Source organism: Balaenoptera musculus, chromosome 8 (assembly GCF_009873245.2).
Source record: "Balaenoptera musculus isolate JJ_BM4_2016_0621 chromosome 8, mBalMus1.pri.v3, whole genome shotgun sequence".
NCBI lineage: Eukaryota > Metazoa > Chordata > Mammalia > Artiodactyla > Balaenopteridae > Balaenoptera > Balaenoptera musculus.
This window is the reverse complement of record NC_045792.1, coordinates 108,754,580-108,776,784: the sequence shown is the minus strand read 5'-3', so window position 1 is coordinate 108,776,784 and position 22,205 is coordinate 108,754,580. Positions and strand designations below refer to the sequence as shown.

Here is a 22,205-nt window from a genome sequence, read left to right as displayed (position 1 = left end):
ATACCTGTGAGGACTTATTTCCGGGCTCACTCTGTTCCACTGGTCTCCTTGTCCAACTTTCTGCCAACAACACACTAAGAACTCTGCTGTTGGAGAGTGTTAGTCCTCCAGCTGCTGTCTCTTTTTTCAGAGACATCTGACTTTTCTAGAACCTTTGTATTTTCGTGTGAACCTTAGAGTCCCCTTGTCCATTTCTGCTGTGAGGACGGCTGCATTTGGGATTGGGGTTGCACCCAAGCTAGAGATCAGTTTGAGGAGAAATGACATCGTAACATTACTGAATCTTTGGACTTGTGAAAACGTGATATCTCTCCATTTATTTAACTCTTCTTTCATTCCTCTCAGCAATATTTTGCCGTTTTCCATGAACAGGGCTTTTCCATCTTTCATCAGATTTATCCCTAAGGCTTTCATACTTTTTGATGCCATTGTAAACATTTTCCGGTTCAGGTTCCGCTTGTTTGTCACCAGTATTTACCCATTTCATCTAGGTCATTAAATCTGTTGGCATAAAGTTGTTTCTAATAGTCCCTCCTTACTCTTTTAATATCTGTAGAATCTGTGGTTGTCGCCTCTCTCATTTCTGATATTTGGAACTCATGTTCTCTCCATCTGTCTGTCTCTGTCTCTGTCTGTCCCTCTTCCTTTATAAGGTCCTGCATGTTCCAGGCTGGGTGATGCTGTGAGTTAATGCTTGTTATAGGCTCGGAAGCCAGGAAAGGACACAGCTCCTGACAGAGAGAGTGGCTGCTCCTGCAAGCTCACAAAGTTCAGTGCAGCCTGGAACTCAGCGTCCTGGGGGCGTCCATCCAGCTGCCCTGACTCCACCCATCAGGCTCCCAGGTTTTCCCAAGCAGGGCCGTGACTTTGGTCTAACAGCTGAAGGCTCAGACACCTGATTGTCACATTGGGGCTTATCTCCCGCTGTAGAGGCTTGTCTGTGAGCCGCAAGGGACCCGCTTTCACACTCGGTTCTCAGTCGTGTGCGAGTTGCCCTCACGTTTTCATGGTCCTTCCAGCGCGTAACTTAGTCGCAACCACATATTCCGTTGTCCTCAGGTCATCACCCCCACTTCATCACCCTGGCATTCAGATGTTGGAATCACCACTCAGGCGACAGAGGAAAGATGAGAAAGAGAGGCAACACTGGTCCCAGGGCCTCTCCCAGTTCTGTGCTCTGAGCGATATTTCTTTTCCTCTAATTCCCTTCTCCACTGCGCAGGTTTCATTCTGCAAAGGTGCATTATTTTCATAATCTAAAAAAAACAAAACAAAAAACAAAACTCGGTCTCTTTATAAAACACAAGAGGAAGTAGCCTTAGCGAGAAAAAATATTAATAATGTGTGCGAGTGACAGTGTTGCAGAAGTGTCCCCACAAGTCGCAGTGCCTGTGGGTCACCCCACCCCTGCTTGCGGGGGCCCTCGGAGCTCTGACACCACCCCCCCACCAAGCCCTTGGGGCGGCCCTGGAGGTGGGAATCCGTTAGGAGAGGCGGCTGCCGTATCACACAATCCACGTTTTCCTTCCAGCTCACGTAACGGCTCAGGTGGGTGTTCAGCAGGGCCTCCAGGTGGTGATTCCGGGACCCAGGCTCGTCCCGGTGGGTCACTCTGTCCCCTTCCATCGGCCTGTGGACGAGACGGAGCATCTCATTCCGATGGGTGGAAACCAAGGTGCTCATGGGCTGCTCCCAGGATGTCCTTTGCCCGTGGACTGGGTCACATTCAGGGCTGGAGACTGGATGGGAGAGCTGACCCATCGGGGAGACCTGGAGCTCTGAGGGTGGGCGATGTCCACCAGCAAGGACAAGAAGAGAACCAGGTCCAAGTGCGGAAGACACAACATGTTTGGGGGCCATTGAGAAGAAGGCAGTGAGGGGTAGCGTAGGAAAATGCCACCACCGGCTTTGGCCACCAGGTCCGTGGAGACCCAGGAAGGGCACTTAGAAGAAGGTTCCAGAAAGAAGAGGAAGAGGACAAGGCAGCTGGGTAGGGGGTCAGGTGTGGGCAGGGGTGGAGAGGAAGCAACGATTTATGGCTCAAAGCTACATGGAGGGATTGGCCGAGACCTGGGGGATCAGGACGTCGAGGGCAGCGGAGGGAGGGTCCTGCCACCAGCCTGCCACCCCCGCCGCCACGCACACACTCCCAGCCCCTGCCTCAGGGAAGATGTGATGGCATTTCAACTGTGGTCTGAAACTTCTCCTTGGCTTCCGTTGCCCTGGATGTGAGTGTTTTCACCCTGGAGGTGCCGGCAGGGACCCATCTGGGCAGGAACGTGGGGGCCACATTGAGCGTGTGGGTATAGGAAGACCAGACCAGAAGGGGCTGAGTGGACACTGGCCGGGAGGGGGCCGGAGTCACTGGAGAAAAAGATGATGGTGTCCTGAAGTAGGTGCCAGCCACGGGGCGAGACCAGCCAGCTGGCCACACACTGGGCCTGGAGGGCGACACCCAGCCCCTGGGCTGTGCTGGGCGTGGATGGTGTGAATTCCCAGAGCCGGCAGCCAGGCTGGGCCATGAGCAGAACTTTGCCTCTTAAGGGGTGCCTTTGAGATGTCCAAGGAGAGCTGTCAGGAGGTGCTGGGCCCGAAGGCCCTGGACTCAGGGCGAATCTGCACACCTTCATCTGGGGACCCTACTGTTTACATCATGGTTGACATGGGGGTCTTGGATGTGATATTTCAGGGAAGAGTCTGAGAGGAGGGAAGACGGCCTGGGACAAAGCCCCATGTTACCCCCAGTATTTGAAAGAGGGGGCTGGGGAGGGGGAGCCAGAGGGAGCCCCCAAAGGGACCATGGCTTCAGGTGTGGCTGAATGACGAGGAGTTCGCCAGGTGTGAAGGGCACAGGGAGCAGGGGTTCTGGAGCAGAAGATGGTCTGTGTGAGCCACGAGCTGTGAGGGGTACCCAGGTGGAATCCCAGGGGCCCTGTGGATGCTGCCGCGGGCCTGGGTCATGGGTTGGAAGGGACCCTCTCGTGTTCTGGAAGCATCCTGGTGGCAGACCTGGGAGAGGGTGGGTGGTGGACGGCGACAGGGATGGTGCCGGACCTGCCAGGAGCCTGTACAGTGGTCCAGGTGTGAGAGACAGGGCTGGACAGAGCCTAGAGGGAGCTAGAGGACATGGCCAAGAGATGCTATGAGAGCGGACCCTCTCGGGGTGTGGGGGGAAGACGGCAGAGTGGCGAGCTGGTCAATGGGGCAGGAGCTTCCAACAAAGAGGAGCTGCAGGTGAGAATTCATCAGGAGGGGGCTTGGTAAGGTCCGAGACCCACTTGACGTCAGCCTCAGGGAGAGAGGGCCTGAAGGGCAACCCCATATTCCAGCCAGGGTGGCCAGAAGGAGCTGCCCCAGGAGAGAATAGGGGCGACAGTAGTTCCGGCTCCAGGACACACAGACCAAAAGAACAAGTGAGTGTGTAGCTCAGGGGAGGCCTGAGGAGAGGAGGCAGAGGGGTGGATGCCTGTCGAAGGTGGGGACCCCAGCGGTGCTCAGAGGACACATGAGACAGAGGTGCCCAAGGGACTGAGCCAGGGAGGTTAGGCCTGTGCCCCAGAGCCGCTGACACCCTCAGACACCACAAACTCACCTAAACCCTCTCCCAGGGAGGCCCACTGGGGCTATTATGCTCCTCTCTCGTGCGGAGCCCCTAAACATAAACCTAAACCTAATCCTACCCCTGTCCTTAACACTAACCCTAACGCTAAACTTAACCCTAGCCCTAACCATAACCCTAACCCTAACCCTAACCCTAACCCTAAACCTAGCCCTAAAACTAACCCTAACCCTGAATCTAGGCCTAACCCTTACCCTAACCCAAACACTAACCCAAACCCTAACCCTAACCCTAACCCTAACTCTTACCCTAGCTCTAACCCAGTGGGGGCCAGGCGGGGCACTGCACCCATTGACAGGTGGGGAAACTGAGTCTGGGGGGGAAGGGGCTCTCTCAGGGCTGGGGGAATCTGATCTGGCTACAAGCTAGATGTCAGGCTTCAGACCCCTCACCCTGCCGACAGCTGCCCAGACCCCACTGTGGCTTCCGTGTGCCAGTGGTGGGAGCCTGGAGCAGTCAGCGGAGGGCTGGCCTGGTGATGCAGCGCCCAGAGCCGAAGCCCCTCCGCCCCAGGTCCTAAATGCTTCTAGACCCTGCTCTGCGCGGCCTTATCTGTCCCTTTGATCCACCTCATTCATCCTGAGCCTGTCTCCCCTTCCTCTGCACGCCTGCCCTGGGGGGGCCAGAGCCTGCGGCCAGGCCCCCAGAGGTCACCCCATCCCTCCCCTGCCCACAGACAGGGGAGAGCTACAGGGCTGGGGCCAGGGGCCTGTCTTTGCTGCCTGTCTGTCCCGCCCCATCGCCCCCTTTGCCCAGGTGGGGCTGGGCCCCTTGGTGGAGGACAGGAGGTTGGAGGGGGAGACGGAGGCTGGGGGCAGCTCGGCGCTTCATCACTCACAGCCACTGGGGGCCATAGGGCAGGTCGGTGAGGCCCTGAGCAGAGCATGGAGCTGGTGAGGACCACCTCCCTCTGTTCCTAGGGTGCAGCCGGGGGCAGGGCTGGAGTCACAGGATGGCAGGGAAGCCCCATCCCCAAAGCCAGGCCCAGCGCAAGCCGGCTGCTGTGAGTGTGGGTGGGCGTCCAAAGGTTCTGCTCCTGGAACGCTAGCTCCCCACAGGTGGGCTTTGTTTTGATCACAGCTCTATCTCAGCACCTAGAACAGTGTCTGGTGTCCACTGAGGCCAAGTACACGGTGAGTGCGTGAGTGAATCAGTGAATGAATGAATGAGTGAGTGAGTTTGTCTGCCTGGGCTCGGCTACCCCCTTTCTTACTGTTCCCACTGGTGACCAGATTGGAAAGAGCAGGGGATAGTCTCCCACAACCCAGTGCCCCAACCCCCCACCCGGGGGCCCATCCCTCCTGGGGTGCTGGGCCTGCATGTCCCTGTGGGCCCCCATCTGGGGGTTCCAGGACCCTCCCTCCCCTGTTGCTGCTGGTTTTCTCAGCTGGATTTTTTTGTGCACCCTCCCTGGTCCGTGCTGAGCCCTCCTGGCCTACAGGCCTTAGAGACTCCGTCTGGGACAAGGAGGGCCCTCCCCCGAGGCTCAGGGGGCCTCCCCCCTCGCCTCGTGGTCCGGGGGTGGGGGGAGTGCATCTGGAGAGAAGGTGGAGCAGCCTGGGCTCATCATCTGGAAGACGCCCGGGACAGCTCTGGGCCACTGCCCCACCAGGAGAACGTGTCCCGCAGTGTGGACCCCCGTCCGGGGGAAGGGACAGGATGGGGGCTGGGGGTGGCACCAGCGGGGACCCTCAAGGCTCGCGAACAGGACATTCCTCGGGGCCCTGAGGACACGGAGCAGGGGGACCCACCCGAGGGCGCTTCACGGCTCAGCCTTGAAGCGCTCACCATCCTGCTGGACATTCCTTTCTAAAAGTGGCTTTGGGGCTCAGCAGACCTGGGCCATCACCGCCTGTTCTGGAAGGTGCTGCTGGGGAAAAGGGCTCTGGGAGTGGGGTGCAGAGGGTGCCCCTGAGGGAGGGGCCGGGTCATTAGTGGCTGAGTGGGCTGGAGTCAGCCAGACTCCCCCAGGGCTCTCTGACCCCTGAAAAGATCCAGAACCTTCCTTTTTTTGGGCCTGGTGAGGCCCTCTGAGGCCAGACCCTGCATGTCTGGGCCAGTGGGGTTGGAGAGGGATGAAGGCAGGACAGCCCACCCCACGCTCAGACTCCCCATGAGGCTGGGGGCTGCCAGCCGCCAAACCCAACAGGGGACAACTGAAGCAGGGGACGGAACCTTCCAGAAGGGAGTCACCACCTCCTCTTTATGCATCCGACCGCCCGGGTCTGGGGGGTCCCGTCCTGGGCCCCAGATGGGCCTCTCCCATCTCACATCCACAGGATTTCGGGTCCAGGGTCCTGTCCGCCCCCGTGCACGCGGAGGGTCCGGGGTGAGACTTCATGCGTGCCTGTGTGCGTGGTGGGGAAGGGAGGGGTCTATCTGGAGACTGTCCCACCCGCCCCACGTGTGGCCCCAGGGGATGCAGCCAGCTGGGGTGTCGGGTTTGGGTTCAGAGCAAATATTGTCCTGAACCAGTTCTGAGACGCTCGGGAGTGCTGTTGTGTGTTGTCCGCACGTGTTTGTGTGTTTGTATGTTTTCCTTGGGAGGCGCTGCATTGACTGTGGCCACCGGCCAGCCCCATGGAGGGACGCAGGGCGGCCGGCGGCATCTCGGGCCCCGACGCCCACACCTCGCATCCGGCTCAGGGTTTTGTCCGCGAGGCCCCTCAGCGCGGGCCGCCCTGTGACCAGGAGCCCTGTCTTAGCAGGTCCAGATGGAGACTCTGGTCCTGAGAACCCCGGGACTGGCCACTGCTGTAACCCCCAGTGCCGTCTGGGGGCTTGGCGGGGAGCTGGGTCCCAGGTGGCCACAGCCAGGCCGCTGGTCCACCTTGGGGCCTCGCTCTGTGGCTTGGTGTCTTCCATGTCCTTGGCCATTGCGTGGGGCAGCCACCTGCCCATCTCCCCGAGGGAAGGCCCTGGGAAAGGGATGACCTGGGCGGGGGTGGAGCAGAGGGGCCAGCCCCTTCCATCAGGCCTCCCAGGTCCCACTGACAGGGTCAAGCCGGTCCCCACCACCAAGTCCAGGCCGGAGGCAAGAGCAGCCCCTGAGAGCAGGGGTGGGAGAGAGGCTGGGACACTCCAGGGGTGGTGGTGGTCAACACTGGCACCATGTGATGGACCCTGGCCATTCCGCGAAGTACAGGGAGAAGGGGGTGAGTGGGGGGGTGGGCAGGACTCCATCTCCACTGGTCTGTTCTACAGCTGGAGTCTGAGGCAAGGACAGCACACCCAGCCATTAGGGGGGGGCCCAGATAAAGGTGAGGCAGCAGACCCACCTGGATGTAGGACCCATGATAGGAGGGGCAGGGCGGGCACCATGAGCAGCAGATTTCAGCTCCATAGACAAAAGGACCAGCCAAGAGCCATGGCCCCTCAATGCAGTAATGTGCTGAAAGCAAAGGTAGTGAGCTCCCCATGGCTGGGAGTAATCAAGCAGAGACCAGCCAGAAGTGCTGTAGGGGCACCCTCAGGGGGTGCTGGGGAGCAGAACAAACCCCATCTATAGTGCTGTGGCCAAGAGTGTCTCAGCCCTGAGAACCTGGCACATGTGTAGCTGCTCTCAGATAGCTGGGGATCCTGAAATCCAGCCACATGTGGACGAGCTGCTCCGTGTGCCTTTGCTCAGCTCCACCCTACCCTCAGCCCCCAAAAGTGTTGCCCGGGGCACCGACATAGCTCAGACAGTGTTTGTTGATTGACTATCAGTTTTTACTTGGCTCCATGGCTGTCCCAGCAGAAGCCCTCAGAAGGTTCAGTTTTTCTTCCTAAATATCTCTCCATAAGGTGTCAGTGTCCCTATAGGTAATCCCCTCACTCATGTCCTCACTGGCTGCCGGGCAGGTGGGTGGGCGGCCAGGGGGTGCTGCAGCTGGGGCCGGAGTACTGGGCTCCTGTGAGAGCTTGTGACAGCCCTGGACCTGGGAGCTCATCCCCCTTCTCTTCCCCCACTCCCATCTGTACCCCTCTTTTTACCCTCTCCCCCTGCAGCCCCAGGCCCCCCAGCTGCAGGTGCCCCGAGTCCTGGGCCCAGGAGCTGCATGCCCTCCAGTGTCCCTGCCGCACCGCCCCCCCCACTCCTGCTGCCATCAGGCCACCACACTTGGGCCTTGATCTCTGGCCCCAGGGTCCAGGAGCTGGAGGTGGGGGGGCAGAAACCAGGGAAGGGCCTGATGCTCAGAACACCACAGGGACGAGGGGCAGGAGTCTCCTCCAGGCGCCCTGGCCCTGCAGCTGCCCCTCCCCCTCCCAGGCCAGACCCCCATCTGTGTGGGCTCCATCAGTGTTGGAGGAGAGTGTTGGGGGAGGGGGAGGGGGAGGTTCGGGGAGGGTAGGGAAGGACTGCACTTGCTCCGGGAGGGGGCCTCAGGACGCAGCCCCTAAGCGGCCCCACGCAGCTAGAAGGAAGGCTGGGCTGGCAGCCCCAGCTGAAGGCCCCTCCCACGGCCAAGAGCAGTGCCCGGCAGTGACGCACGTGCCCGCACCTGGACATGGTGAGGACTGGGGACAGCCCAGGCTGCCACTGGCTTCATGGGACCCGCTCGGGGGCTTCCAGGGCTGTGTCCATTCCCTTCCACAGAAGGCTCCGGGGAGCGGGGAAGGCACTGGAGGCCCTGCCTGTCCCAGGGAGGGGGATTCACGGCAGGCAGGGACCCCTACGCTGCCTGCATCCCAAGCCACAGCTGGTCGTCTGGAGGGACTGTCCCTCCCCGAGACTCCAACCCAGGCCCAGCGTCGTGGGGACCTCCTCTGGTGGACTGCAGGTGGAAGGGGCTGGGAGCCATTGGCCCTGTGGCTGTGAGACCCTCCAGCTCTCCCCCGGCCCCTCTGCACAGCCTCCCCTGCAGGGACCCACCCACCGAGATGCCCGCGCCCACCGCCTGCAACTGGGCTCCCTGGCAGCCCCCCCGCCTGAGGCCCGGTGCTGGAGGTTCCAGACTCCCCTCCCCCCGAAACAGGTGGCTCTTTGGGGCCCCAACGCCCTTTCTGCTGCAGCCTGAAGGCCCAGGATTAGAGACGCCCCCCTCCCCTGGCAGCTCAGGCATTGTCCCCAGCAGAGGCAGGAAAAACTTCTCAAACTCATCTCCTCAGGGCGGGGTCCTTCTTGCACTGGGGGCCTCAGCAGGGGTGGGGCGGTGCCCCAGGCTCCCACCAGGCTTGGGAAAGAGGGTCAGGCCCTCAGCACCCCCGCAGTTGTGCCCCAGCTCCTCACCCCAAGACCTGGGACTGCGGCAGAGTTCAGAGGCCACGCCTACAGGGTGGCCTGGGCATCGGCGGGCAGTGTGAGGCGGGGCAGGGGGTAGGACAGGTCTCCCGCATGTTGGGTATCTCCTTCCGTCCCCTGAGGTCCACCTGCTCCCGGCTCAGCCCCGGCCCCTCAGAACCCTTGGCCTTGGGACCTGCGGCAGGCTGGATGGGTCTCACATGGCGATAGGAGGGCTTGTTGCTGGAAACGGGCATTGAATTCAGAAAAGTGTGTGCGGGTCTGTTCTGAGAGCAAAACACTGATACCCTCAGAGCCTGCGCCCCGGGCTGGCCACCTCCCCTTCCGGATGCTCTCCGGGGACAAACAGCTCGTTGATTTGGGGGAGAACATGAATTAGGACTAATTTCAGTCCAGGCAAGATCTAATCAGACGCCCGGCCCGCTGGGGAGATGCCCCCGGGCTGGGGTACGTCAGGTGGTCAGGGCCAGTTACCTTGGTGCCTTCCTCCAAGGTAAGACCACCAGTGGGCACCCCCAGATTCAAGCATCACGTGGCCCCAAAGTGGGTCGAGCGGGGCCACAGAGCAGTGTTCACGGCCACCCCTTGCTCATGTCAGATGCCCCCTTGTCCCTGTCACCAGGCAGATGTTGTCACAGCTTCAGGGTCCTGCTAGCCTCCTCACTCCCCCAAATTTGTTGATACCCAAACTTGCATTTTTCAGTCCCTAGAAAGGTATTTGAATACGGGGCCTTCCCCCCAGTTTCTGGTGGAAAATTTCAAACACTCAACAGAGACTAGAATAACGAACTCCCCTGAACCCGTCACCCGATGGTCGACACTGGACGCCAGCTTCACCCCAGCTTCGCCAGGTGTGGATGGGACCACAGCTTTCCTCCCCCAACCCCTGCATTATTTTGAAACAACTCAAAGGAGAGGAAGCCTCCTGGGAGGGGTGCACGTGGGGAGTGGGGACCAGCGAACAGATGCTGGGCCATCAGAAACGGAATGGAGGGGGGTCCACCCGAGGTGGCCAAGCTCTGTGGATGGAACGCTTGGCTGTGTCGGCGCTCTGTAGCTCAGGTCCAAAAACGGTGGGAAACTTATGTGTGAACCCGGGGGCTCTAAAAAGCTTGTGAAGGGTCTGGAGCAGCGACAGGACCACCCAGAGTGGACCGTGGATGGCAGCGGGGGTGGAGGGGCCAGGGAAGGTCAGATCCGGCGACGGTGGGGGCCAGAAGGGGCAGCAGGAGCGCCTGTGGGCTGAGCCGGTGCTCAGGGCCAGGTGGGCGGGAATGGCCAGAGGGCCTGAGGGAAAACCAAGGGCGTCAGTGGTGGAGTCTCCGCAGAGCCGATGGGGTGCCGATCTGGGGGCGCTGGCCTGGAGCTGCCGACCTCAGCCGTGAGTCTGGCAGGTGTGTTTGGTCTGGGGCGTGGGTAGAATGGTCCAGAGGGTGCTGGCTCTGAGAGTTGGAGCGTTAGGACGGGAAGAGGAGTGGCTGCCATCCCCACGCCAAGGAGAGCCCGGCGGGATGGGTGCGACACACGGGGCTGTAGGATGTGGCCGCCAGGAGGTGAGCGGTGATCTTCTGGGGATGACATCCAGGGGCCGTGGTCATCAAATTCAGAGACAGAAAGGAGGATGGTGGGGGCCCAGGGCTGCGGGATGGGGGGGACTGAGTGTTTAATGGGGAGAGAGTCCCGTTTGGGAGGACGAATGAATTTCTGGAAGTGGACGGTGGCCTTGGTTCCTCAACTTTATGAGTGTAATTAATGCCACTTAGAAACGGTTAAAATGGTAAACTACTTATTGTGTATATTCTACCACAATGGAAAGAAGGTGAAATCCACTTTGTCTTAATCTATTTTTAGATTTTTACGTGGAGATTTGGCCGGGAGCTAACTTTGGTGCAGTTAGAAAAGCTCATCATCGTTCAAGCAAATAGGAAAGCCCTTCATTCTGTGTAAACTGTGGGGAAATCCTTTAGTCTCTTGAAACCCTGTGGTATTGTGTTTAAAAGTGGTGATTAGGCCACCATAACTGCCCGGACCAAGTGCCTCTTTGAGATTTAGTTTGGTTGTAAATGTCTGGTTTAGCTGCTTTGACGGCCTGCACCAGACCAGGGCCAGCGAATGGCAGCCAGGGGGCTGAGTGACCATCATGCGTTTCGGTAAATGCCCTTTTACTGGCACATGACCTCTCATTCTGTACGAGTTACCTCTGGCTGCTCTCAGTGGGAGAGCTGAGGCTTTGCAACACAGACCCAGAGACCATGGGGCCCACAAAGCCTAAAATATTTGCCCTCTGACCTTTTACAGAAAAAGCTCACCAATGCCTGATTTACGTTGATCAAATACATAGAATACTCTATTGCCAAATATCCCCTTGGCGTTTTATCATTCTTCCTCTGGGTCACAACTAAAACTAACTGTAATAAAGCAAGACAAAATTAATAAGAAATCCAAATGCTTCATCTATAAACGGGGGGCCCAGGATTTGGGCCTGAGCAACAGAAATCCTGGTGGTCTTCCAGAGGGATCCTGTCAGAGGACGGCATTCACGGTGGGGAAGCGGCAGCCCGGCTCACGGTGGCTCGGGTCTGAGATGCTTCTAGATCCCTAAGAGGGCTGAGAAGACAAGTGGGGGGCCAGGGAGCCAAGCTCGGCGATCAGAGGGGCGCTGGGCAAGAAGGTAAGTCTGGGAGTCTCCCGCACCACGGGAGGGATTGCCCAGAGATGGAGGGCAGGAGCCCGGGGTGGGGGGCCAGAAAGGGTTGTCTGGTGGCCCTAAATGCCATCACAAGTGGCCAAGCTTTGCCTACAGGGGGGACCACGTGATGACGAGGCAGAGACTGGGGTGACGCGGCCACAAGTCCAGGCATGCCAGTCAACCCCAGAAGCCGGAAGAGGCAGGAAGGCCCCTCCCCTAGAGCCCTCGGGGGAGCTCACCAACCTGCAGCCCTGTTGCTTGGGGACAGGGACAGCCCCCCTGGAGCGGTATCCCCAGACCCCTCCCAGCAGGCCATCTGGAGAGAGACGGAGGGTCCGGGCCACAGTCCCTGGAGCAGCCTTGCCTGCCCGGCGAGCACCAGCGGATACCATCCTGGGCTTCTCAGGGGAGGGCTGGACGCACCAGGACCAGAGGACTGCGGGGTGCGGGCTGGGCTCCCCGCCTCCCGCCCATGCAGGGAAGCCACCTCCCAACCTCTGTCGCCTGCCCCCCAGCGCCCCCAGAACCAACAGCCCAGGCAAACCTGGACGTCGACCAGCCACAGCCCCGGGCCAGGAACCCAAGGAGTGGATGGCTGGAGGACAATGGGCCGAGGGGACAGAGGGCAGCTACGGTTGCCAATGAAGTGGACAAACCAGGGTCCAAGTTGACCGCAGACCCTGGGGGCCCAGGCTGGCGGGGGAGCCAGGGCTGCATGACCCTCAGGCCGAAGGGGGTGATGGGGTGCAAGCAAGAGACGGAGCAGAACCACGGATACCCCCGGCGCCGGCTCTGGCCAACCCCTCCCGCCCCTGTTTCCTTTACTGGCTTCTCTGCACCTGCGGAGCCAGGTGATGTCCTTTTCTCAGCGGACAGGACGGGTGCCCCGGATCTGGGACTCACAGCCTAGCGGACGTCCTGGCTACAGGGTCCCACAGGATGCGGCCACCTGGGTGAGCAAGTGAGCGCGTGCATGCGGGGCCCCAGGCCTCTGGGGCTCACCAGGACAGGGGTGGACTGGGTCCTGGAAACTGGGCAGTGCCCCCCGCCCCCGAGCCCCTCCAGCAGCAGACCGGCCAGCCTGCTGCCCCACCACACGCCCCGGCTTCCCCAGATGCTTCTGCTCGGGGCCACCTGGAAATGGAGCCCCATCCGGCTCATAGGGTCGGTGAGGAGGCCCTGGGGCTACCAAGCCAGCCAAAACATAATTCAGTTCATGGGCGAGAGCGCAGGGCTGTTAAGTTATAAATAGGAAGAAGCCACACTCTACCCACGTCTCTGCCTGCCCGCCTCCTAGCTTTGCTGAAGAGCCCTGAGGTCCCCGCCAGGCCGGGGGACCCTGTCCCAAGGATGCTTAGCCCCTCCAGTCTCTGCTCCCTCCCGTTGGCAGGGGCACATGCTGCCCCGGCCTCAGACTCCTACAGGCCTTGCGTGCAGATGGAAATCAAAATCAGGGCTCCTCCTCTGAAGAAAAAAATCGTAACTTTGTGGGGTGACGGAAGTTAACTAAACTTACTGTGACCACTTTGCAGTATGTACGTACATCAAATCATTATGGTGTATGCCTGAAACGAATACATTGTTATATGTCAGTTTATCTCAATTTTTATTTTATTTTATTGGGCCGCACTGCATGGCTTGTGACATCTTAGTTCCCAACCAGGGACTGAACCCGCACCCTTGGCAGTGAAAGCGTGGAGTCCTAACCACTGGACGGCCAGGGAATTCCCTATCTCAATTTTTAAAAAATTGGAAGCTGGTGCCCATGACCTTCTTTGGGCCCCGGAGGCCAGGTCTTGGCGGTACAGCCTGGTGGGAGCCCTCCCTCCGGGGCTGGGGCACTGGGGAGCCGAGGGCCAGGCTGCAGTCGCCAGGCTCGCACCCACCTGAAGTGGCATCGGGGTGTGGCCCCATCAGGAGAAGAGGGCCTGCCTGTTGTCAGCTCCGGCCGGGCCCCCCAGCCCCAGCCCCTCCATGGGGGCCTGGCCACCCTGGAGCCAGATAGGGACTCGAGGCTGCCATGGCACTAGCTCAGCCCCACCCCCCAGGGTCCTGTGGGGACATTGAGGCAGAGGTCTGGGGGCCAGCGGTCCTGCCTTCAGGGACACCCTCTGGGGGGTGCCCAAACAGCAAGGAAGAGACCTGACTCCAAGTCAGCCGACGCCCACCAGACCCCCACGTGGGTGAGCCTCTGCGGCCAGAGTGGGCAGAGGTCAGGGCTTGGTGAGGGTGCCAAGGGGTGTAATCCCCACCCCAGTACAGAAGTGGGGTCTGGGACCCCAGGGTCCCTGGGCAGAGACCTCCCACCTGGTGCCCTGTAGGTCTGCTCAGGGACCCCACCCAAGGCCTCAGGCAAGTCCCACAATGAGCTGGCCCCACCCCTCTCCTGCCAGTGACACCAGCATCCTGCTACATGGCTAGGCCGTCGGTCAAGGAGACTCCAGGGCAGGCGGGGGGCTCTGCCGGTCTCTTCTGACCCCCAGACCTCCCAACAAGGGAGCTGGGGCCTGGCCCCCCTGATTTCTCTGCAGCCATATCTACCTGGGGTTCTCGGCACCATCCCAAGCTCACAACCCCCAATGTGGAGCCGCACCCTGGATCTCTCCCGACCTCCAGACTCCGACACCCACTTCCCCACTCAGCCCCACTGCAGGGCATCAGCCCAGCACACCCAAAGCCAAACGCCCGGCTTCCTCTCCCTTCACCCTTCTCCTGCTGCGGCCCCCGGGCCAGTTTCTAGCCGGCCCCTTGCTCATGCCAGATCCCCAGAGCCAGTCTGGGTCCTGCACACCAGCAAGACCTGTCACTCTGCCTTCAAGACATGTCCAGCATCAGACACCTGCCACCTGCCACGGCACGCCGCCACCCGCCCTTCAAGCGCATCCTTGGGCAGCAGCCAGAGGGTCCTTAGTAAAACGGGGCCAGAGCCCCTCCGCTCCCAAGTCTGCAGGAAGAGCAGAGCCCGGGGCCTGGGCCACACACGGGTCCCGAAGAGCAGCTGGCAGGGGCGAGCTCCCGGAGGTGGGAAGGGAGCCGCCCAGGCCGGCTTGGATGTCCCCCGCCCCGCCCGCTGTCTCCCGCTGCTAGAAGCCCCAGCCCTGCCCAGGGCACCCACCCACCTGGGGGCCGGCTCCTCCTTCCTCCCTGCCCACCTCGGCCCTCTCAGGCCCTCATGTGCTCCTGGACTCAGCCACGTGTCCTCTCCCTGCACCCCCTCCCCCGTGTCCTCCCCAGCAGACCGGCCCTCACCACCCACACCGAGCTCCCAGGGGCGGGGCCCAGCCTGCCCTGCCCTTGGACATCCTCCGTGCCAACACCCAGCACCAAGAAAACGCAGAGAACAGTCACAAACGCAAAAAGACGGACTATCCCGGTGAGTATGGAGGGAGCTGCTGGGGCGGGGCGGGACCCCTCCCCCCAGAACCGGCCCTTCTGGGCTAGCTGAGTCTCCCCAGGGAGTCTGCCCTGGGGGGCCCAGGCGGAAGGCTGCCGGGGGAGGCTGGACCGGGGTGAGCTGGGCGCAGCCCCCTGTCCCGCCGAGGGGCCGCTTGGGGCCCCGCGGGCTGGGGGCTGCCAGCCTCCCCACGTGAGCCACTTCCCACCCGTGGCTTGGACTTTCCCAGCTTCTAGGCTGGCGCCCTCCCGAGCGGGCGGTGAGGGGTGTCTGATCACAGCTGGTACCCCGGCCCCCTCCGGAGTGGGCCCAGTTCCCAGCTCCTGCCTGGGTCCCCTTACCTGTGACAGCCCCACCTCCAGCGCTGGTCAACCAGGGGTCTCTCGGGGGAGGGGCCTCGTGGAGAGGCAGCTGAGTCAGGTTCCAGAGGTGGGACGTCGGCAAGACAGATGGTGACACGGAGGAGGGAAAAACGAGCCCCTGGGAAGGTGGGAAGGTGGCATGGAGGCTGACATTTGAGCTGGGTATGGAAGGCGTGCGGGACAGGCAGCGGGAAGCAAGGAAGGAAGCCAGCGCTCCCGGCAGAGGGGCAAAGGCCCAGGGTGGCAGGAGACTGGGGCGCATGGAAGCCAGGAAGGAAGGGTGGTGAGTGCCCAGAGCACCAGGCCAGGGGCCTTGGACCAGAGCCAAGGGCGCTGGGGAGCCACAGAGGGCTCAGGAGACCAAGCAGTGGCCCTCTCAGCCGGAGGGCAAAGCCTGCCTGGCCACGAATCAGCGATCGGCAAGCGCTCACTGTGGTCCCACCCACGGGGTGAGACGTGGCACCTCATCTTAGGAGCGCCCAACCGACCACAGCAATGGGTATCGCCCTCTTAAAGTGACAGAGCCCCGCGGGCTGGCCCGTGGCCGGACACAGGAGGTGGGAGTGGGCCGGAGGGCAGGCGGGCAACGGTGAGGGGAGGGGGCACTGCCTGGGCAAAGGGCAGAGACAGGAATGTGCAGGGCGTGTGCCCAGGGAGGAGCCGCCAGACTTGGCCGGGCCCTGGACGTCCGGAACAGTGGGAGCAGCCCGCCGCCGCTGGCCACAGGCCCGTGGAGTCCTCGTGGCTCCCAGCCCAGACAGCTCCCAGACACGCGGCCCTGGGGGGCGTCCTGCGTTCCCTTGGCGCCTGGCCTCTGAGCTGCCAGCCTGGACCTGAGCTGGGTGGCACAGAGGGGACAGGTCAGCCCTGCCCAGGGGCCTTGGGGCTACCATCTCCTTGCCAAGCACTGCCCATCCATCCCAGAGGGAAGCTGGGAGCCGTCACAAGCTAAAAACTCGCTGGTAAACAAAATAGGAGGTCTGATTGGGAAACGGAAAGCTGAAATCCCAGAGGGCCCCCAAATCGCCTCAGTGGGTTTCCCCGAGTCTCTGGGAACAGCAGGACTGGCTCGGGGCGGTGGGGTTGACCAAGGGCAAGGCCCTGGATGCAGAAGGCAGGGATCAGACCCTCCTGCGCACACGCCAGCCCCGATCACGGACGCCAACCTGCGAACAGGTGGGCCACGGGACCAGAAGGCACTGTGTGAATGTCACTCGAGGCCGACCCCCTCCCTGGGGTCCCCAGAGGGGCGTGTTCCCTAGCCCTGACAGGTCAGCCCACCCTGGAAGGGTGGGGCCCGACCAGAGCACATCACTGGGCAGAGAGTTCTGCGGGGCTTGGACCCCACTGTGCCCCAGTGTGGGTGCCACGTCACCATGGGGCGCCCAGCCCCCCTCAACCTCCCTGTTCCCCCAGCAGCCCAACTTCCCGGTCCTATGGGAGCCCCTGGCCCTGCCCCCCAGGCCGCCCTGGACTTCAATGGCCTCACCCACCTTCCCGCGAGGTCCTGCCTTCCCGCTGACCCCAGGCCCCCTCTGCAGGCCCCAGACCCTGCCTCTGCTCCCCAGCCAGCCTGGTCCCCACCGGTGTCAGCTCCCAGGCTGCCCTGCCTCCAGTGGAGAGGGCCCGGCCCTCCAGCGACCCCCCACCTGCTGGGAGCTTGCACCCCGCTCACAGGCTTGTGGAGCCCCTGCCGGGGGAGGGGCAGCAGCGGCCCACACCACCCGCTCCAGCGGCCTCAGCCCCCAGCAGTTGCCCACCCGCCAGGGAGGCAGTGGCCGTCGTCAGCGGGGCCCCTTGCCCGCAGCCTATGGCCGGGCCCAGCGCACCCCCTGCACCTCCCCAGTCAGTCAGTGGCCAAACCCAGCCACTGCCCTCCCTGAGTGCACGGCCGCCCCTGAGGTCCTCACCCCACCAACAGCCGCCCTCTCTCCTGTCTCCCAGTGTCCCCTCTCAGCTGCCCTGACCAAGGGCCAAGCTCCCAGCAGGGCCCCCCCGTCTGGCCACCCTGCTGCGCCCACCGGCCTCAGAGGGACTGAGGTCCAGGAGCCCCTGCCTCGCGACCATACCGGAAGACTTCAAACCTCTCCCCCTAATCCTTACAACTTGGATACTGCCACAGAGACGGGGAGGGTCTCAGAGCGGCTTGTTTACTTCTCCTGACGGGGAGCTCATCCTCTCATAGCGTGACTCTTCGATTGTTAGAAAGTTCTTCCTGCCCTCGCTCCCCACTCAGGGGTGTCTCCCAGGCCCCACGGGTCTGGTTACTGGGGGAAGCGGCAGCATAGATTTTGAAATCCTTTTGAAAATGTTTTTCCTTTGTTTTGTTTTATTTAGAAATTTCCCAAATTTTTACCAAGTTAAAGACACAACCACAAGAATGTGTAGCCTGGGTGGACGACTGGCATAAACAACCCCTCCCCCACTGCTCAACCTCCCCCCAAACCGCTGCCCCCCAACTCAGCAGCAAAATATGCCAAACATGTATAAGAAAACAGCAGTGCAAACAGAGCTGGGCCAGGGGCGCAGAAATGCACACGCACGTACACACGTGCACACATTAAAAAGCACATGTGCACCCATATGTGTCCATGAAAACCCACATACAAACATGCAGGCATGCACACACATACCCACACACACACTCCCATGCGTGCACGTGCAAACATACGTATGCACATGCATTCACATACACACGTACAAACACACATGTGCACACACAAACATATACAATACACACAGCACACACTCCCATGCGTGCACGTGCAAACATACGTATGCACATGCATTCACATACACACGTACACACATGTGCACACACAAACATATACAATACACACAGCACACACTCCCATGCGTGCACGTGCAAACATACGTATGCACATGCATTCACATACACACGTACACACATGTGCACACACAAACATATACAATACACACAGCACACACTCCCATGCGTGCACGTGCAAACATACGTATGCACATGCATTCACATACACACGTACAAACACACATGTGCACACACAAACATATACAATACACACAGCACACACTCCCATGCGTGCACGTGCAAACATATGTATGCACATGCATTCACATACACACGTACAAACACATGTGCACACACAAACATATACAATACACACAGCACACACTCCCATGCGTGCACGTGCAAACATACGTATGCACATGCATTCACATACACACGTACAAACACACATGTGTACACACAAACATATACAATACACACAGCACACACTCCCATGCGTGCACGTGCAAACATACGTATGCACATGCATTCACATACACACGTACAAACACATGTGCACACACAAACATATACAATACACACAGCACACACTCCCATGCATGCACGTGCAAACATACGTATGCACATGCATTCACATACACACGTACAAACACATGTGCACACACAAACATATACAATACACACAGCACACACTCCCATGCATGCACGTGCAAACATACGTATGCACATGCATTCACATACACACGTACAAACACATGTGCACACACAAACATATACAATACACACAGCACACACTCACATGCACATAAAAACACACACATAAGCACACAAACATACAGGCACACACACACATACACACGAACTTGAGCACACGCACGCGCACACACACACACTGCTGTGGGGCAACCCTTTCCGCAGTCCAGGCTGCAAAGTAGAAATAGGTCCCGGTGGGCGTCAGTTTGCTGGGTCCAGCCCCACCGTGGTCCCTGCCCACAGTCGTTTGCCCTCTCGCTGCCTCAGTTTCCCCATCCCTCCCCCCATCCCTCTCCAGGTCCTGTGGAGAATCCAGTGGGACCGGGGTGGCAGGTGCTGCAGGTCGGCACGTACAGCCACGTGATGTGGGTCCTCAGAGCCGGGGGTCCCGGGGCTACTCCAGGGCAAGGTGGGCACCCTTGGGCCTTAGCAATCCTGCCCTGGACAAAGACTCGACCATCAGACCACGGAGGACCCCCTTCTCAGAGGCCGCTGGGACCCCAAGGCCCAGCCACAGCTTCTGCCTTTAGAGCCCCCCAGGCTGCACCCCCGAGGGGGCCCAGCTCCCACTAGGAGCCTTCCCCATCCTGCCGTGAACCGCCGCGACCTTGAGAAGCTGCCCTGACAGATGGCCTCTGGGAGCTGGCTGGGCCCACCGACCTCACCCCCAGGGTCTCTCCCACAGAGGCCCTGCTCCCTGGCCACGGAGACACAGCTTTAAGAAACTGCGTTGGGATTCACACTCAGGCCTTCCTGCATCAAAAACCCCTCGAACACTGCCCTGTGGGCCTGGGAACCAGCTCTGACTGTTCTTGCCCCGAGGGTGGCCCGGGAGCTCCGCTGCCCCCAGGATGACAACACTCTCTGCAAAGGGAACAGGACTGGTGAGGAGGTTTGGGGGGTGGGGGGACTTGGGGGGCCGACCAGAGGGTCTTGGAGCCAGAGCTCACACCTCCAGGATGAGGACCAACCCCACTTGGCAAGGCAGGACCGGGCTCGGGGAATTTTGCTGGCACGGGCACAGGAGGGAGAGGATCTTGGCCTTCCGAAATGTTTACTACATCAGGAAATTAATTCACTACGCACGGGATTCAGTGACGAAGTATAAAAACACACACACGCGCACTTGGGATAAATTGAGTCCAGGCCCGGTCAGCCTCTGCCCGGCCGGGGGAGGTGGGGAGCCTCGGGGCTTCCGTGGCCACAGACCACGAGCTAGGGGGTCGGGGGGGGGCCAGGGCAGGGCCACATCCCACCCCACCCCACCACGCCCAGGGCCGCCCCCGCCCCCAGCCCCGGGCCAGCAGGGCTGTTCCGAGCTGTCACCATTACACAACTCCAGACTCTGCTTCTTCATTAAGGCCCCACCGAGGGGGGCCGCTGACCCGCAGCCTCAGGAATGTGCCTTTACAGAGCCCGGGGGAGGGGAGTCGGTGTGGCCACTGCCCTGGTGGGCCGGCCCGCTGGAGGCTTTCCAGCCTGCTGGGCAAGCGAGCCGCATCAGGGGTCCACAGCACCTCAACACTGGCCGGTCTGGTCCAGGGCAGAGGGAGGCCGGCTGCGCTCATGCAATGGCCTGGCCGGGCTCTGGGCCAGGAGCGGGGGCATGGGTGCCGATGGGGAAAGAGGTATGCCCAAGGGGCACCTGAGCCAGAGGGCATTGCAGACCAAGGGCAGATGGGCCCAGCGTCAGCCGCTCATCTGTAAAATGGGATGACCCCACTCCACCTGGCAGGGCTGCTTGGAGGACTCAGGGCAAGCCCTCGGCCCTTGCCTACTCTCTCTGCCATCCTGATGCATCGGCCCCTCCGTGCGCCTGCCCGGCGCCTGGTGCCTGCGTGCGTGCTGTTCCGGCCTTCAAAAACGCCCTTCCCTGGTGACAGCTCCCACCCCTGCCTCCCGGCTGCCCCCGCAGGCAGCCAGCGTTCTCAGGACCTGGGGGTCCACTCTCCACACGCTCACAGTAGCCCTGAGAAGACAGATGGGGAGATGCCCGCTGTGCAGATGGGGAAACTGAGGCTCAGAGGGACAGCTGACCGGCCAAGTTCCCATGGCTGGAGTCCCTCAGCCTCCTGCCAGCCTGGCCCTGCCCGTCCACCCCCTCGGCCCCCACCATGCTCACCACCACCCCTCCAGGTCCGAGGCACCATCTTTCTGAAGAACTGAGCTGAACACGCCCTTTCCCTGCCCCAGCCTCCTCCACCAACTCCCCAGGGTTCTGGGGTGACTGTGCAGGCAGCCAGGGCTGCACCCCGGACCCCAGCTTCTACTTCTGTCCCATCCCCTGGTGCCGCCATGCCCGCCCCCACTCTCACCGTCTTGGGGTCCCAGACGTCGGCCCATCCCCCGCACAGCGATGCATCACCACACCTGGTCGCAGCCCCTCCTCCTCTAAGCTGGGAGCCCCCGGGGCAAAGACGGCTCCCACGCCCCACGTGGCCGGCCAGCGCCGTGGATGCCTGAGAGGTGAGAGGCCGCCGAGGAGCCTGAGGACTGCTGGGGACCCCCCCACACTCTGTGGATGCCGTGGCTTTGCCCTGTGGCTGCAGGAACCCAGGGTGCATGCTGGGAGGGGCTGCAGGTGGATGGGACGGCTGTCCAGCTGGCATGGGTCCGCCTACCTGCGCACTGCAGTCACGCCCAGCCCGCTGGAGAGGGAAGAGCCACGTGGCAAAGGCCTCAAGGCCGGGCAGGGAAAGGTGGGCATCTGCTCCAGGCCCTGTGAGGCCAGGGACGCTTGGGAACCTCGGGGCTCCCGGTGGGCCTGGAACAGAGCAGAGGCATCAGCTTTCCCAAGAGACACGACCCCCGCGTTCTCCATCTTGCCAGCCAGGTACGGGGCGGTGCTTGGGGCTCAACACCCTTCAGGCGAATGGCGGACGCCTGCCCATCTCGGGCCCCAGCATCCGAGGCCGGCCCAGCGAGAGCCGGGGCCCCCGCTCTGGAGCCTCGCTTCACCCTCCTGCATGCCCCCTGCGCCGGTGACAGGTCCTGCCTCTCTCTGGCATCCACCGGGACGTTCTGTGCTGGGGCCGGCCGGGCGTCTCCAGGAAAGCAGGGCTGGTTTGCATTTGATGCTGTGGACAAATCAGCCCGCTGGGTCGACTTGACTGTAGGAGCGCGGCCTGGGCCAGACCGACGGGACTTGCTGGGCCAGGCTGGGCTGGTGGACCGGGCAGCACCCACCAGGGCGTGCGGCTGCTCCCAGCTGTAACCCAGCCAAGCGGGGCCCAGCCCAGTGAGCCAGCGCAAGCAGCCAGGCGTGGGTGGAGGGCCCAGAGCCTCCACTCCAGGCTGGCCCCGGGCCACAGCCCAGCAGCACCCAGTGGACCCTTGGCACGCACCCGTGCCAGACACGCCTTTCTTCTCCTCGACCCCATGGCTTCCTGCTCCT

General features: G+C 61.4%; 1 protein-coding gene across 1 annotated transcript; it reads right to left on the bottom strand.

The window, feature by feature from the left end:
* Window positions 1-1,293: 1,293 nt before the first annotated feature.
* Window positions 1,294-21,632, bottom strand: LOC118899626. Its single transcript, XM_036861387.1, has 4 exons — window positions 21,433-21,632; window positions 21,182-21,270; window positions 15,268-15,751; window positions 1,294-1,630 (listed from the first exon to the last, which is right to left on the bottom strand). Exons 1-4 carry the CDS (start codon window positions 21,630-21,632, stop codon window positions 1,294-1,296), a joined length of 1,110 nt encoding a protein of 369 aa, XP_036717282.1.
* Window positions 21,633-22,205: the final 573 nt, after the last annotated feature.

What these genes read in the sequence shown, in the direction of transcription:
- LOC118899626 (XM_036861387.1), bottom strand. Translation starts at nt 21,632, where the DNA reads ATGGAGAACGCGGGGGTCGTGTCTCTTGGGAAAGCTGATGCCTCTGCT. An exon ending in GGCGTGACTGCAGTGCGCAG is followed by an intron (nt 21,271 to 21,432) that starts GTAGGCGGACCC and finishes CTCACCTCTCAG; the next exon opens with GCATCCACGGCGCTGGCCGG. An exon ending in TGGAGGTGGGGCTGTCACAG is followed by an intron (nt 1,631 to 15,267) that starts GTAAGGGGACCC and finishes TCTCGTCCACAG; the next exon opens with GCCGATGGAAGGGGACAGAG.